General features: G+C 40.0%; 1 protein-coding gene across 3 annotated transcripts in view; it reads right to left on the bottom strand.

Annotated features, from left to right (window-relative positions):
• Positions 1-18,290, bottom strand: part of zbtb41 (zinc finger and BTB domain containing 41) — a 43,600-nt gene that overhangs the window by 23,694 nt on the left and 1,616 nt on the right. For all 3 annotated transcript variants that reach the window (XM_041208366.1, XM_041208367.1, XM_041208365.1), the window contains exons 2-5: positions 6,868-8,162; positions 6,029-6,236; positions 2,750-2,819; positions 2,467-2,614 (exon numbers count right to left, since the gene is read on the bottom strand). In XM_041208366.1, the coding sequence (XP_041064300.1) occupies positions 2,467-2,614; positions 2,750-2,819; positions 6,029-6,236; positions 6,868-7,984 (1,543 nt within the window). In that variant the 5' untranslated portion in view covers positions 7,985-8,162. The remainder of the gene's footprint in view (positions 1-2,466; positions 2,615-2,749; positions 2,820-6,028; positions 6,237-6,867; positions 8,163-18,290) is intronic.

Consider the following 18,290-nt stretch of genomic DNA (forward strand, 5'->3'; position numbering starts at 1 on the left):
TGAATCGACAACATTTACACTTTTCAACACACAATGTCTGCATTTTTTTTCTTGAAGGGACAGTGGCCAATAGTCTAATTTTTATTTTGGTGTGGGTGAGAGAAAGGACAATTAAAAGCAGAAGTCCATTTATTATAATCACTGAATGCTGTGCTTAAATGTTTTAGACACTCACTGATATCACAGTCATCCTTTGTTCAGTTATACTTTAAAGCTGCTATGCAAGGATATCTTGAAAACAACCAAATATTTTCTATGGAATATTTTCTCCTATAACATAAAGTTATGCTCTGTACACGAATAATGTGAACTGGTGCCCATAGTCCACTTTGTCTCAGCGAGTAAGACTTTCCACACTGTTGCTTCATGCAAAATGTTCATCCCCATGCTGTTTTTAATTTATATTTTGTCAGCTATCATGCTATTATTTTTTGATTTTCACTCACAATTTGATATCTAAGAACCATACAACATCCCCAATAAAGTTGGTTAGCAATCTACTCCCTGACCTCACGATCAACCATGATCAAACTGAATGGCAGAATAGGCTCGAGGGGTTGAATAGATTACTCGTCTTTCTATGTACTTATGTCTCTATGGCTGTACTGTAAAGGGGCAAATACAACAGAACTGATTTTTTATAAAGAAAATTACTGGAAATCTGATTCCAGAGAATCCAGCGCTGAAAGTCAGTACATTAAAAAAAGACAGTTTGATAGCTTTCTGACTAGTCAAACAGCAGATAGTAACACATTAGTTCCTTTCTTGAAGGTGAAATTTCAATTTGCTTTACAGAAACCAAATGTTTCAAGAGGTCCTAACTACTGAATTTACTTCACTGATCAAGAAAAACCTGGATTTAAAAATGCCTTTTACATTCCCCTACATGTCCAATAGCACTTTGTAACCAATGGATTCTTTTTGAAGTACAGCTACTTCACTATTTCTCAAGTAGTGTCATGGGTCTTTTGAGTCCACCCCAACAAGCAAACAAATGAAGCCTTGGCAGAACATCTCACCTCAAAGTTACCTGAACAATGCAGTACAGTCAAGTATTCACTCAGGTTAGACTTAGATTACTTTCTCAAATCCATTGTGAGACTTGAACACAATTATCTGAATCAAACCCAAAAGTGCTACCAACTAAGCTAAGCTGACACAATTATACTCACAATACAATTGATTGGAAACTACATTTGTGTCTGCTAGGATCCATTCTATACTCTAGATCGTAAAATTCAAAGATAATTAAGCTGCTTTTGATTTTCCCATATGTACATTTCATATTATTATTAAATAGAAATACAACAGGTATTGGTTGTTCTAGGCCTTCTGTTTGCATTTAATAAGTAACAATTCAAATGTCAAAGTAGTAGTGTAGGACAAGACTACATTTAATCTAGTAAATGTTTATTGCACGTGGGGAAATTGTTGACCTACAGGTTGATTAATGTTGAAGGATAAATCAATTAAAATTACAGAATTATTATGGCACAGGAGGCGGCCATTCAGCTCATCATGTCTTTGCAAGAGAAATTTACTTAGTGCCTTTCGCCCATCTTCTCCCTGCACATTCTTCCTTTTCAGATACCAATCCAATTCCTTATTGGATGCCTTAACTGAACCTGCCTCCACCACACACTCAGGCGGTGCACTCCAGATCCTAACTACTCGCTACATGAAAAAAGTTTTCCTCACGTTGCCATTTTGTTTTGCCAATTACCTTAATTGTGCTCCTTTGTTCTCGATCCTTCAACCTTTTTTTTTTCCATATCTACTTTATCCAGACCCCTCATGATTTTGAATACCAATATCAAATCTCCTCTCAACTTTCTCTTCTCCAAGGAGAACAATCCCAACTTCAATCTATGTAACTGAAGTTCTTAATCCCTGGACCCATTCTTGTGAATCTTCTCTGCACACTCTCTAATGCCTTCACGTCTTTCCTAAAGTGTGGTGCCCAGAACTAGACTTAATATTCCAGTTGAGGCTAAACCAGTGTTTCTATACAAATTTAATATAACTTCCTTGCTTTTCTGCACTGTGCCTTTTTTAATAAAGCCAAGGATGCTCCATGCTTTTATTAACTGTTCTCTCAACCTGTGCCGCCACCTTCGACGATTTATGATATAAACGCAGGGTCCCTCAACTCGTGCACCCCCTTTATAACTGTACCTTTATATTGTCATTCCGCGTTCTTCCTACCAAAATGAATCAGTTCACACTTCTCTGCATTAAATTTCAAATAAACTTCTGAATTGTAAGGACAAGATGCAGGTATACAGAGCGAAAAAGTTCTATAAAAATATGAAATTGTAACAATTACCAAAAATGAACTACTTTCAGACTGAACTACGAAACTACATGGTAAACATGAACACAATCAAAACTAGTTTTGAACAAAATTATACCAAGTTCTTGGGTGTTTTTTTCATTTAACATTTTATTTGGTGAACTTATCCATACCCAGATGAAATTTTTCCTGATGTTTCAGTCTTGCAAATCTTGATTTGAAATGTTCCTCACAGTAACTACATTTGAATGGTTTATCCTGTGTGTGAAGGATCATGTGCTCCTCAAGATGAGGTCTCCGTGTGAAGGTTTTGTTACATACCTATGGCCAAAAAAAAAAGCAATGAAGAATCATCACAAAAACTTACAATACTTTAAATATTGCAAGCTACTAACACAAAGAGGTGGCAGCAGTTTATTTCTTGGGGTTGGGAGGCCGGAACTTAAAAGAACTTACTTCACACTTCCAGGCTTCACTCTTCTTCTTTTTGACAGCAAAAAACTCTTGTATATTAGCAGGATGGAATCTGGAAACATTTCCAAATCAGTTAAGTTAGTGTATTGTTGCCATTACAAATGAAAATAAGAATAAAAGCACACTTAAAAAGATAAACAATTTTTGGCAAATCTTTCACAGGGAATCTGTGTTCTGAATTACAAATCCTTAACATTATAAAAGTTAGTTAATTTGTACATTTCAGCTTTCCCTTGTTGTGTTTGATGCTTTAGGGAAATAATAAAAAGTATTTAACCACTTCTCTAACTGTTTTGCCACTCTGTTCCACATCTTGGCATAGCAATCATAAAACTGGTAAAACGACATTGTACACACGTGTTATTCAATATTGCCATAAAATAATGGTGTTGACTGTATTATATATGAAACAGTAAAGTCCCACCATTCATATCTTCACCAATCACAAATTTGCTTATCTGCACAAAACATTATGAACATCGTTTCACCGATTGCGGGTCCAATGTTTGTTTATCCAGTTTTCAGAGAAAAAAAACAAGAAGAAAAGATGTAAAAAAAAGTCATAAAATAGAACAAGTTCCTAAATGAATATAAAAAAAGATATGGAAGGTGTCCATAACATATTTCCTGGACTAGAAGATGCAGTGTGTGCACATCATCTGCCATATTGCTTATGGAGTATTTGCACATGGGCGTCCATACTTATGATGATTTCATTTGTGTCTACAGTACAGTATCCAGGCAATCTTTAAGTTACAATTATTGAAAAATGAGTGAATCTGAACCAAGCAGTAAATGCCCTAGAAAAGCAGTGACACTTGCCGAGAAAGTGACAATATTAGATAGGTTAAAAAACAGCGCTAGTGCTACCATGTTGGCCAGAGAATAGTGTTAATAAATCTACCATTAGGTACATTAGGCAATCTGAAGGTAGGATAAAGGGCCAGTGTTAGTGCTTCCAGTAGTCATACTGCCAGATTAGCTTTTGCAAAGAGGAGAAATCCACACTTGGAAGAAATGGAGAAGTTACTTAACATGTGGTTAGAGCATCAGCATCAAAAATATCCCAGTTAATGGCCCAATTATTAGAACTAAGGAGCTTGAATTTTACCAGCACATAAAAAGTAGTAAAGCAGATAGTGCTGGTGCTACTTGTAATGGTAAAGGGGCCTCTCCTTCACCTTCCAGAGGCTTCTCAGCCAGAAAAGGATGGTTTGATCGCTTTAGAAGCATTTTGGTCTTCATAATGTGAAATTGGTGGAGGAGGCTGCATCAGCTGACCATAGAGCTGCAGGAGAGTTTTTCAAGGTGCTGCAGAAATGCACCGAGGAGAGAGGGTACCAGCCAGAGCAGGTTTTTAACACAGACAACACTGGTCTGTTCTGGAAGAAAATGCCAATTAGGACTTACATATCCAAAGATGAAAGGACAGCACCTTTTAAGATGCATTTAAAGATGCAAAGGATAGCTAATGCTCTTTTATATGTCATTGTGGCTGGTTTTAAGTGTAAACCAATGTAGGTTCATAGATCAGAAAATCCTCAAGCTCTTAAAGGAAAAAATAAATCTTACCTACCAGTCTTTTGGAAGGCTAACGGCAATGCCTGGGTTACAGCAGCAGTGTTTGCAGACTGGTTTCAAAATTGTTTTCTGCATAAAGTTAGGGCTTATTTGAGGAGAAAGAACTTGTTCTTCAATGTCCTACGTGGCCTTGATAATGCTTCTGGACATCGACCCTCGCTTGCAGATAGCCATTCAGACACTGACATTTTGTTTTTACCCCCAAATGCAACCTCATTCATCCAGCCAATGGACCAGGGGTCAATGCAGCCTTCAAAGTTTACTACACTTGTAGAAGTTTCAGCCACATTCTCAACCTTATGGAAACAAACTCTTCAACCACTGTCGTGATTGTTGGAAAGAATTCAACATCCTTATATCAATAGGGATAACTAAGGATGAATGGGATGAGGTTAGAGAATCAACCATAAATGCCTGCTGGAAAAAAGTTTAGCCCGAGGCTCTGAATGATTTCAAAAGGTTCCCCAATATGGATGCTGAAGTAAATAAGATTGGTGAGTTGGCAAAATAAGTTGGGGGGGAGGGATTTGAAGACCTGGCCACAGATGAAGTAGAGGAGTTGCTTCAGTCTCATGAAGCAGAACTCTACAGATTAAATCAAGCAATGTAAAGAGGAGGAGGAAGAGGAAGAAGAGCCTTAGATGGCTCGATTTACACCTATGATGATGGCAGACCTCATAAGATCAGCAGACGAATTGAAAAAGAACAGGCAACAGGCTAAGACACAACATGGAAAGAAGCATTGTATTTTGTAGAGCGACTGACATGGTTATTGTTCCTTAGTGAGAACTTTATAACATTGAAAAGTAAAAGGCAAAGCAGTCAAAAATAACTTTATCGACTACCACTAAAAATCTACATCAGCCACCTCACCCACTCCCTGAACATCCACCTTCAAGGAAACCTCCAACTTCCCCTCCAAGCCAATCACATTCTGCTGGAGAGCCTTATAATAAAGGGTAGGTGTGATTAATATATATTTATTTTGTTAAACAGCGTGACATCTTTATATTTATTAAAAACATTCTTTTTTTCTTTTATTCTCTATGTATCAAATTTGTGGATGGTTGGAATCTAATTGACTCCCATTATAAAACATGTTTGCCGTTTGCAAGTTTCCAAGAACGCAACCCCTGTGAATGGAGTACCCACCTGCCTTTCAGGTAGATGTAAATAATCCCATGGCACTATTTCTAAGTAGAGCGGAGAGTTATCTGCTGTGTCCTGGCCAGTAGTTATCCCTCAATCAACATTGCAGAAAGAGATTATCTGGTCATTTTCACATGGCTGTTTGTGAAAGTTTGCTCTGTGCAAATTGGCTGCCACGTTTCTACATCACAATCGTAACTATACATCAAAAAATAGTTCATTGACTGTAAAGTGTTTCAAGACACCTGCGTATGTGAAAGGTACTATATAAATGCAAGTCTTTTAAAATAGGAGGGCAATTTTCTAGTAATACTTATTTATTAATTGCTTTAATTTTTGGGGGGCACATTTGTTTTGTTCAAATTGACAAATAGGACCATAAAATAACTACACCACTAAAATATGGTACTAGCCAAAGAAAAATCAAAAACCAAAACACTAGTTCAAATGCAATTTCGCTATCATAAAGATGCAGGAAACAGAGGGACATGCAAATATTTTAGCAGGATATAATCAACAGTTTACACTTACCTCCTCACATGCTTTGCTAATGTTTTTTTGCTTGCATGTAGCTTGTTACAGAATGGGCATTTTTGTTCTTTTCTTTGAATAGCAGTTTGTGCATTATGCTTCTTTCTGTGAGCAGTCAAGTTGGATTTGGTGGAGTAATACTGATTACAAATATCACATTCAAAAGGTTTTTCCCCTGTATGCACACGAGTATGGCATTCATATTTTCCTATAAAATCCAATATGCAATTAGGAAAGTCAGGATACACGGTATAGAAAGTTTGCAGTAAATGACTGGATTACTACAGCATAGTCTATAAATTCATCCAGCTTAATGCACCACAGCAGGCAGCACAGTTTTCACTCACAATAGCCCCCACCATAGCTAGTTCTTGCTCTCAGGTATGTCATTCCAAGAGGTTGAGGCACTTCCTCACAATAAAATGGAAGGAGGAAGCAAGAGTTTAGGGGAAGGGGAGCAGAGAATTAGTTAATAAACCAGAAGTAGATTTTTGCAGAAGTAGATTTTTGCAGAAGTAGATATATTGCTTGCTTGCCCAGTCTGTCAGCTGGGGAATGGAACATGAAAAAAAAAATTTGTATTCTAGTTATGATTATACATTACATTATGACATTACGTGATTAAGTATTGTAAAATGGAATTACGTGCAAATAAACACATATCAAATGTTAGTTTTTAAGTCACAAATGTTAAATGAAATTCAGATCACCTGCTTTAGGTCAAATTTAAAATAATTTTCAACTCTGATTTTGTTTCTACAAGAGAGTAACATCCTATTAAATGGCAGCAACAGGCAACACAACTATCCGAAAGAACAAGCATTGTTTATCTTACCAACCTATTCGATCAAAACTTTTATCACATTTAGGACACTGGAGTGTTTTCTTGTTCCCAGTCTGCGAAATGACTGGATCTAGTCCCTTAGGAACATTTTGCTCAATTTCTTCTGCATCGAGAGCCTCATCTTCATCAGTTTCTTCATCATTCTCATCCTCCCTTTCAATTTCTTCCTCCTTTTCTATTTCTTCTTCAAACTTTACTTCAACTCTTTCTATTTCATCGTCACTTTCTATACCTTCATAATCATCATGCTTGTGTGTGTCATCACCAAGTTTACTGGAATATTCATCTTCAGACACATCTGTGTTTTCATCATTACTTTTACTCTCAAACTTTGCTGGACACTTGCGAGTACGAGTTGACCACCTCCTTGTACAAAGTTCAATTGTTGCGATGTCAGCACTTTCTTCTTGCACGACAGAATTGGCACCATGTGCTTTAGCTATATGGTTTTCTAGGGATTTTTTATAACAGAAACTTTTACTGCAGAATGTGCATACATTTTGTAATTTGGCAGTAGGTTCAAGAGAATTCTTTTCTTCCAAACACTGGTCATTTTCAGTAAACAATTCTGTTTGGGTTGACCTAGACATATTTTCATTACCAGTCAACAATTTAACTGCATCTATAATGTCTAGAAACTGCGCCGCTTCCAAAACTGAAGGGATGTCATTTTCCTGTATAAAGAATTCAGACGTGTACAGAAATTCCAACAAATGATGGAAAACATAGTAACTTACATGGTCCAATTGGATGCTATCCGTGTTTGGGTTTTTGCTTAAACAAGCATGGAAATAACTGCTACCCACTGCAACAACCACCTTATGGGCACAAAAATGCTTTCCTTCTACCATGATAATTAAATCACAGAAAGGTGACTGCTTGAGTCGATCATCATTCATATATTTCAACAGATTTTTGTTATGCAGCAGTGACCTCAGATGTACGATTGGCGAGGATGGTCCTAAAGGGATATCGAGATTGTCTGCAACATTTGAAAGGCCTTGTATCGATCTGGGACCATGGCAGAGATTTTCAAATTTTGCGGTCTGTAAATCTAAGAAAACTTCTTTGCCATGTGCTCCAGTTAAACTTGAACTAGTTTTATAAGACATGGTGGTTATGAAAAATGCAGCAGCTGTATGACTTTTATCAGTCTGCTGTCAGAAAGTGGAACATCATTGTAGAACAAAAATGCGTTCTTTCAATATAAAGTTTGCTTGTAACTCTTTCTGATACTGGATGATCTCATATTGCACAATCTTCTTAGCATGGTTGCAATATTCTTCAGGCCTGCAAGAAAATCACCCAAACAAAGTATTACAATTAGGAAGGCTCATGTAATAGATGAATGTTGCAATAAATATTGGTTAACTGAATTTTTAAAAAGAGCTTCTGCAGAGTTGGCAACTAGTGCAATATTGAGCCAGGATTCGTTAATGATCGCATAGTAAAGGATCCTCTAGGCAGACACAACACAATAGACTTCAATGTTTGGTTTTAGGGTGAGAAACATGGGTCTGAAACTATTGTCTTAATCTAAAGAGTTGCCTAAAGTAGACTAGGAAAACAGATTAAGAGTGAAGATAGTAGATAAGCAATTAAAGGGTATTTAAGGAGATATTTCATAATTCTCAAAGATATATGCCATTGAGAAAGAAAGACTAGGAGTAGGACAAAGCATCTGTGGCTAACTCAGCACACTGTAGCTAATTGAAAGAAAAGGCATACAGTGGGTCGTAACTTCCGACTAGCGTCTGAAAGTGCTGGCCTGCAGAAATTAGAAGACTTAACTGTTCTTGAAAATTGTGTTGCCACTTCCATTCGCCAGAACTGCTTGGGACCTGCATTGAAAGAATCCTCAAGCCCCAGCGAAGTCTAACTCCAGCGTATTCAAGAAGGCTGTGCCCACTTTTTTTACAGCTCTTGCTGCTGTAAAGCAAGTAAGTTTAAAGGGTCAGGGAAATTGACAGGGCAGGGGAAGGTAAGTAGATAGGATTTGGGGTGGGAGGGGGTGCCTGGAGGTCGGGGGTGCACAGAGGTTGGGAGGGGGGGGTGGTATGGAGGTTGGGGAGGCGGATGGGGAGGTCTGAGGTCACGAGGGGGTAGTCCCATGGCGTTGATCTGGGTTTTTACAATAGTTACCCAGAAGTTAGAAGAGGTTTTAATTCTTCTAACTTTTGATGGGAAACTGTTGGTATAACCCTGGTGGAACCATCCGAAGTTTGCGATTTAGACTGCATTTTCAGATGGTTCCCAGTACAATGCAATTGTCCAGAGGAAGTTAGCACTTCTTGGCAATTGCTATGCAAACCCTTGCCTGGGAACTTGCCAGAAAGATTCCCCAGTGCATCCTTGGGGTACCCCCCCCCCCCCCAAATCCATCACTGGGGAGTGTGAAAGTTATGGACCAATATTGTGGTAGGCCAGAAGATTAAATTGTTTTTAGAAACTAGCAAAAGATGACTTAAAAAGAGGGAGAAAGTAGACCATGAACGTATACTAACAAGAAATAAAAAAATGCAGTAAGAGTTTGTATGTATATAAAAAGGAAGAGAGTAGCTAAAGTAAATTTTATTCCCTTAAAGGATGAGACTGGGGAATAAATAAAGGGAAGCAAGGAAATGGCAGAAACTGAACAAATAATTTGTATTTGCCTTCACGGCAGAAGACAATAAAAGCATCCAAATAAGTGTAGAAAATCAGTTTGCAAAAGCGAGGGAGGAGCTTAAAATAATCATCACTACAGAAATAAGGATTAGACAAATGGGACTAATCGCTGACAAGTCCCCTAGACCTGAAAGTCTGCATCCTAGGGTCTTAAAAGAAGTGGCTGCAAAGATAGTGGATGCATTGGTTGTAATCTTCCAAAATTCTCTAGATTCTGGAAAGGTCCCAGCAGATTGGAAAACTGCAAATGTAACATTTGTATTCAAAAAAAGGAGGGAGGCAGAAAGAAAGAAGCGACAGGCCAGTTAGCTTAACATCTGCCACTGAGAAACATTGGAATTCATTATTAATGAAGTAGTAGCAAGGCACTTAGAAAATCATACTACAGGTTAGATATCCTTTATCATTACATTCGAAAACCAAACTTTTTTTTGAATGGTTGTGCAGTTAATAAAGCAATGTAACATTTATTACCTGTAATATAATGTTAACAGATAAGAAGTAGGGTGTGAGAGAGATGGCAAATAGAGAAACAACCTAGTATTGTAGACTATAGCTAGCCGAAGGTTGACTTTTGTTACACAAGTGGGCGTGGGCCTACCGTATATGGCAGATCCGAAAATTGAAAATATCTGAATACCGAAATGCAATCAGCCCCGAAGGTTTTGGATAAAGGATACTAGGCCTGTATAATCAAGCAGACCAATTGTTTTATGAAAGGGAAATCATGACTGACAAATGTATTAGAGTACTTTGAGGAATGTAATGAGGATAAAGAGGAACCAATCTATATAGCATACTGAATTCCAAAGGGAATTCATTAAGGTGCCAAATAAAAGATTACTGCGCAAGAACTGTATAGGACATTGCTGAGTCCGCACCTAAAATACTGCATATCTGTTTGGTCTCCTTATTTAAGTAAGGATATACTAGCATTGGAGCAGTTCAGAGAAGGTTCACTCGGCTGATTCCAGGGATAAGAGGTTTTCTTATGAGAAAAGATTGAGCAGGTTGGGTCTATACTCATTGGAGTTTAGAAGAATTAGAGGTGATATTATTGAGACTTAAGATTCTGAATGGTTTAACAGAGTAGAAGTTGAGATGTTTCCCCTCGTGTGGGAATCTAGAACTAAGGGACATTGTTTCAGAATAAAGGATTGCCCATTTAAGAGGGAGATGAGAATGAATTTCTTCTGTCAGAGGGTCATGAATCTATGGAATTCTCTACCCCAGAGAGCTGTAAAGGTTGTCATTTAATATATTCAAGGCTGAGATGGACAGCCTCTTGAACTATAGGGGAGTCAAGTGTTTGGGAGAACAGGCAGGAAAATGGAGTTGAGACCAAGATCTGATCAGCCATTATCTTATTGATCTTATGCTTTAATATTTCTGTAGTTATTGTGAGATAAAAGTAAAAATTGATATCCCTGACTCACCTATCTCAGAAGAGTGAAACAAGTAAATGTGTTTTATTTAGTTATTCCTTTCACCTGAATATGTTCTAACAAAAAGATGGCTATTGCGTAAAGCTCACTTATCTAGTTTTGTGTAAAAATTTTACAAGACTCTTAAAGAGCCACGTGTTTATGTGAGAAATTGAACTTAAAAGAAAATACAATGAATTTGTACTAATGTCTAAAATATTCCAGGTCACGTTACCTAAATGACTAACCTTTCTTTAAACAATATAATTTAGTTAGTAAGCATTTTTCATTTAGTCTACCAGAATATAAAAACATAAATATGTAAGAAATAGGAGCATCAGTAAATCATACGGCCCCTCACACCAGCTCTGACATTCAATAAGATCACAGCTGACCTTTGACCAGTGGCGTAGTGCTATTGTCACTGGACTTGTAATCCAGAGACCCAGGGTAATGCTGTGGGGACCCAGGTTCAAATCCCACCATGGCAGATGGTGGAATTTGAATTCAATAAAAATCTGGAATTAAAAGTCTAATGATGACCACGAAACCATTGTCGATTGCCTTAAAAACCCATCTGGTTCACTAATCCACTTTAGGGAAGGAAATCTGCTGTCCTCACCTGGTCTGGCCTACATGTGACTCCAGATCCGCAGTAATGTGGTTGATTTTTAAATGCCCTCTGAAACTCAGTTGTATCAATCTGCTAAAAAGCCAATAAAAAGGAATGAAACCGGATGGACCACCTGGCATCGACGTAGGCACCGGAAACAACAATGGCCAACGCAGAGCTGTCGACCTTGCAAAGTCCTCCTTATTAACATCTGGAGGCTTCTGCCAAAATTGGGAGAGCTGTTTCACAGACTAGTCAAGCAACAGCCTGACACAGTCATACTCATGGAAGCATACCCTACAAATCAAGTCCCAGACACCATTATCACCATCCCTGGGAATGTCCTATCCGACCAGCAGAGGTGGCAGCACGGTGGTATAAAGTGGGGAGGGAGTTGCCCTGAGAGTCCTCAACCTCAATTCCAGCCCTCATGAAGTCTCATGGCATCAGGTCAAACATAGACATGGAAACAACCTGCTGATTACCACGTACCGTACCCTCCCCACTCAGCTGATGAATCAGTACTCCTTCATGTTGAACACCATTTGGAAGAAGCACTGAAGGTGGCAAGAGCACAGAATGTTCTCTGGGTGGGAGACTTCAATGTCTATTACCAAGAGTGTCTAGGTAGCACAGACCAAGCTGTCAAGTCCTAAAGAACATACCTGCTTCACTGGTGTGTAGCAGGTGGTGAGGGAAACAACAGGAAGGAAAAACATACTTGACGACATCCTCACCAACCTGCCTGTCGCAGATGCATCTGTCCATGACAGTATTGGTAGGAGTGACCACTGCACAGTCCTTGTGAAGATGAAGTTCCATCTTCACATTGAGGATACCCTCCATCACGTTATGTGGCGCTACCACCGTGCTAAGTGGGGTAGATTTTGAACAGATCTAGCAGCGCAAGACCAGGTATCTTTGAGGTGCTGTGGGCCATTAACAGTAGAATTGCACTCGAACATAATCTGTAACCTCATGAGCCAGCATATCCCCCACTCTAACATTACCACCAAGCCAGGGGGAATCAGTCCTGGTTCAATGGAAAGTGCAGGAGAGCATGCCAAGAGCAGCACCAGGCATACCTAAAAATGAGGAGTCAACCTGGTGAAGCAACCACACAGGACTACTTGCATGCCAAGCTGCAAGTGATAGACAGAGCTATGCAACTGCACAACCAACGGATCAGATCTAAGCTCTGCAGTCCTGCCACATCCAGTCGTGAATGGTGGAAGACAATTAACCAACACACTGGAGGAACAGGCTCCACAAATATCCACATTCTCAATAATGGAGGAGCCCAGCACATCAGTGCAAAAGATAAGGCTGAAGCATTCACAACAGTCTTCAGCCAGAGGTGCAGAGTGGATGATGCATCGCAGCCTTCCCCAGCAGTCCCCAGCATTACAGAAGCCAGTCTTCAGCCAACTTGATTCAGCCCACATGATATCAAGAAACGGCTGAAAGCATTAGATACAACAAAGGCTATGGGCCCTGACAACATTCCAGCAAGAGTACAGAAAACTTGTGCGCCAGAACTTACCTCGCCCCAAGCCAAGCTGTTCCAGTACAGCTACAACACTGGCATCTACCCGACAATGTGGAAAATTGCCCAGCTACGTCCTGTATGCAAAAAGCAGAACAAATCCAACCTGGCCAAACCCCGCACCATCAGTATACTCTTGATCATCAGTAAAGTGATAGAAGGGATGATCAAAAGTGATAAGAAGCTGCACTTGCTGTGCAATGACCTGCTCAGTAACACTCACTTTGGGTTCCACCAGTGTCACTCAGCTTCTGACCTCATTACAGCCTGGGTTCAAACATGGACAAAAGAGCTGAACTCCAGAAATGAGGTGAGAGTGACTGCCCTTGACATCAAGGCTGCATTTGACAGAGTGTGGCATTAAGGAGCCCTAGCAAAACTGGAGTCAAAGGGAATCAGGGGGAAAAATCTCTACTGGTTGGAGTCATACCTAGCACAAACAAAGATGGTTCTTGATAACAAAAACAGAATTACCTGGAAAAACTCAGCAGGTCTGGCAGCATCGGCGGAGAAGAAAAGAGTTGACGTTTCGAGTCCTCATGACCCTTCGACAGAACTGGTTCTTGATGTTGGAAGTCAATCATCTTACTTCCAGGTCATCACTGTAGGAGTTCCTCAGGGTAGTGTCCTAGGCCAAACCACCTTTAGCTACTTCATCAATGACCTTCTTTCCTTCATAAGATCAAAAGCGGGGATGTTTGCTGACGATTGCACAATGTTCAGCACCATTCATGAGTCCTCAGATACTGAAGCAGTCCATGTCCAAAACAACAAGACCTGGACAATATCCAGCCTTGGGCTGACAAGTAGCAAGTAACTTTCAGGTCACACAAGTGCCAGGCAATGACCATCTCCAACAAGAGTGAGTCTTACCACCGCCACTAACCAATGCCTTTCAATGGCATTATCATCACTGAATCCCCCACTATCAACATCCTGGGGATTACCATTGACTAGAAACTGAACTGGACTAGCCACATAAATACTGTGGCTACAACAGCAGGTCAGAGGCTAGGAATTGTGCGACAAGTAACTCACCTCCTAACTCCCCAAAGCCTGTTCACCATCTACAAGGCACAATCCAGGAGTGTGATGGAATACTCCCCACCTGCCTGGATGAGTGCAGCTCCAACAACAGTCAAGAAGCTTGACACCATCCAGGACAAAGCAGCCTCATGATTGGCACCTCTTCCATAAACATTTATTACCCCCACCACCGATGCACAGTGGCAGCTGTGTGTGCCATCTACAAGATGCATTGCAGAAACTCACCAAGGCTCCTTAGGTTTCACCTTCCAAACCCAGAACTGCTACTATCTAGAAGGACAAGGGCAGCAGATACATGGGAACTACACCACATGGAAATTTCCCTCCAAGCCACTCACCATCCTGACTTGGAAATATATCACCATTCCTTCACTATCACTGGGTCAAAATCCTGGAATTCCTCCCTAACAGCACCGTGGGTGTACTTATGCCACAGGAACTCAGTGGTTCAAGGCGGCAGCTCACCACCACCTTCTCAAGGGCAGTTAGAAGTGGGCAATAAATGCTGGCCCAGCCAGCAAGGCCCACATCCCGTAAATTAATAAAAAACATTCCGCTTTCTTGCTTGATCTCTCTATCCTGCAATTCCTCTATAGTCCAAAACTACCAATCTCAGCCTTGAACATGCTCAATGACTGAGCAATCACCACCCTCTGAAGTAGAGAATTTTCAACGTTCATAGCCCTTTGAGTGAAAATTACTCATCTGTCTCAGGATAAGGGTCAGTCATTTAAGACTATGCCCTATAGTTCTAGCCTCCAACAAGGGGAAACAGCTTTTCAGCATCACGCTGTTAAGCACCCCCCCACTCTCATAATCTTGCATGTTTAAATGAGATCACCAGTCATTATTATAAACTCCAGAGAATATAGGTCCATTCTACTTAGTCTCTCCTCATAGGACAACCCTTATCCTAAGAATGAATCTAATAAACCATATCCTTTCCCTGGGGAAGGAGCCCAAAACTGTGTACAGTACTCCAGTAGCGGTAAAAATATGGAAATGTAATTTTTGATTAACAAATATATTCAAATAAACTTATGTTGAACAACAAAATATTTGTTCTAATCAGGTTTTAAATGAAAATTACAGTTCATAAATGCCATATTATTTCAAAGAATTCTAGTTGATTTATTATAACAGCTACCTGACAAGAATGATCCTCCAGGTATACAAACAATCATTTGGTAGTACGGAACTTGAGTATCGCTGAAAAAAAAGACATGTCAAAGCTCTTCATTTTGCACTCATCAGAACACTTCGCAAGAATACCAATATAAGGGGAAAACAACAAATTACACTTGAGAGTGCTGATTGGTTGGCAAGTGGACTCTGATTGGTAGACGTGCTGCCATGGATAATACACTAGTGATGGTGACTGACAGTTAACTGCCAAGCATTGTTTGAAATTTAGACCAGGCAGCTTGACCCTGAATGATCAAGCGTTGCCCTGAGGAATGAGTCAGCAGATGGATGTAACTGATTTAGTTTAGCATTGGGATTCTTACCGTTCCACATGCTATAAGATTGGCCTTAAATAAGGCCTGAGCCATTTCTCACCATGCAAGCCTGATGCTGAAATAGGGTACATCAAAGGCACCCTGCAGGATAATGGCTACCCTGATCAGATCATTTCATGCTGCGTATCACACAAACTCATGAACAGGTCTAAGGTCATCATTTTCGGTCCTGTTAAATGCTGTCTACCTCAGATTACCCTGGAAGGGTAATGTATGTCAAAAATTTGGTCAACAGGCGAAACTAGATGTTTCACACTGTTACTATGCAGTAGCAACATCAGTGCTATTCACCACTAACAGGATACTGCCCAAGCCCAAAAGATGTTCTGCTAATTACACAAATGATAATATGGTATATGAATTTTGGTGCCAGTGTGATGCTGAGTATGTAAGCCATACGTCTCAAAAACTGGTGGATCATATCAAACAGCATATCCCAGCCACTGTTTGCAACGGGCAAGGTACAGCCTATACCTAACCAGCCCGTGCTTGCAAACCCAAAACGAGTCAACATTTTGTGATTCCGCAGTTGGACAACATTTACTAAATAATCCTCAGTGTGCTAAGAATTACGCTGACAACCCATTTAAGATTGTCAGTCCAGCTCATAGTGTGGCACGTTTGTGTACACTGGAAGCTACGTATATTACTACACAGTGCCCTGTTCTTTGCAGACAGAAAGAACATGTACACACATTTCACCTGTTTCAGCTAAACAAAATAAGTGACAGCCATGATTGAATGGCGGAGCAGACTCGATGGGCTGAATGGCCTAATTTCTGCTCCTATGTCTTATGGACTCATTCCTCACGGCAATGCCTTGACCAATCATGGTCAAGCTGCCTGGTCTAAATTTTAAACAATGCAGTTAACCGTGAGTCACCATCACTGGTGCACTCTCCATGGCATTGCCTCTTCCAATCAGAGTCCACTGGCCAACCAATCATCACTCTCTTCACATACAGTACAAATTGTTGTTTTCCCCTTATATTGGTATTCTTGCAAAGTATCCTGATGAGTGCAAAACAAAAACATTTTTTTTCAGCAATTGTCCTCCATATAAAATCTGTTTGAAATGTAGAGTTCAGGAAAGTTCTAGCTTTTAAATCTGGCATGTCCTATGGTAAGTACTTAAAATAAGGTGAATAGTAAACTAAAATTTGAAATTTCCAAAATATATTACAGTATTAGTAACACATACTGATGATAGAAGTTGGATTATTGTGCATCTGTCTGTGCTCAAAGTGTGTCTAAAATTCATAATAAAACAGAAAATGCTGGAAATCATCAGGTCTGGCATAAACCATGGAGGCAGAAAGAGTTAATGTTACAAGGCTGTGCCAATTCATCAAAACCAGTACCAATGACTCTGTTTCTCTCTCCACAGATGCTGCCAGACCTGATGAGTATTTCCAGCATCTTCTGTTTTTACTTTGGATTTCCAGTATCTGCAGGATTTTGCTTTTGTCTAAAATTTATAGTTTGTACTATGAAACAAATGAAGGAAAAGCAAAAGATTACACGAAGAAAATTAAAGAAAAACAAGCTGTTGCTTAAAAAAAATGCACTGAAACCTCACTAAAGGCTTTACTAGTCCAATTTTAGTTGGAATTGTAAAAATGTTCCAATTCTTCTCATTATTTAAACTACAAAGACCTCATGGCTATTCTGGGGTTGGCAGCAAATTTCTGATCTGCAGATGCCAATCTGGTCTGCACTTTGCCCAGACCAAGACAATGAGCAGAGCAAACAATTCAACCATAGTGAGCCTCATAGCCAAGCCCAATTCTGTTCCCACCCGACACTAACTGCTCTGCAGTTCAAGTCGGGGGTCACCTGATAGCAACCAGGTATATAAATCCTGTTCATTTTCCCTTTCCTAATTGAATACCTCTTAAGACTGATTGCTTCTCTGCTGAGATCAGCAAATTCAACACAAGATCAAATCTAGAAAGAATGTGCTCTAACTGGTTGAGTTATGCACGGTCTTAACCAGCCGAGCTGTTCATGTAGACTCACTTTCATAATATTCATCCTTACACAGGGAAACTCGGCACTCTTTCTGCTAACTTTTTAATTAGTCATTCATGGGATGTGGGCATTGCTGGCTTGGCCAGCATTTATTGCCTTCTTGAACAGTTGCAGTCCAGTGGTGTAGGTACACCCACAGTGCTGTTATGGAGGGCATTCCAGGATTTTGATCCAATGACAGTGAAGGAACGGCAATATATTTCCAAGTCAGGATGATAAGTGACTTGGAGGGGAACTTCCAGGTGGTGGTGTTCCCATCTATCTGCAGCCCTTGTCCTAGGTAGTGGCCATGGGTTTGGAAGGTGCTGTCTGAGGAGCCTTGGTGAGTTCCTGCAGTGCATCTTGTAGGTGGCACACACTGCTGCCGCTGTGTGTCAGTGGTGGAGGGTGTAAACAGGTAAGGTGTCAATCAAGCGAGCTGCTTTGACCTTGATGGTGTCAAGCTTCTTGGTGCCATGTTTGACCCTGAGATGAACTCAATGTTGTTGGAGCTGCACTCATCTAGGCAAGTGAGGAGTACTCCATCACACTTCTGACCTGTGCCTTGTAGAGGTGGACAGAATTTGGGGA

The sequence above is a fragment of the Carcharodon carcharias genome, chromosome 16 (assembly GCF_017639515.1).
Source record: "Carcharodon carcharias isolate sCarCar2 chromosome 16, sCarCar2.pri, whole genome shotgun sequence".
Classification (NCBI taxonomy): Eukaryota; Metazoa; Chordata; class Chondrichthyes; order Lamniformes; family Lamnidae; genus Carcharodon; species Carcharodon carcharias.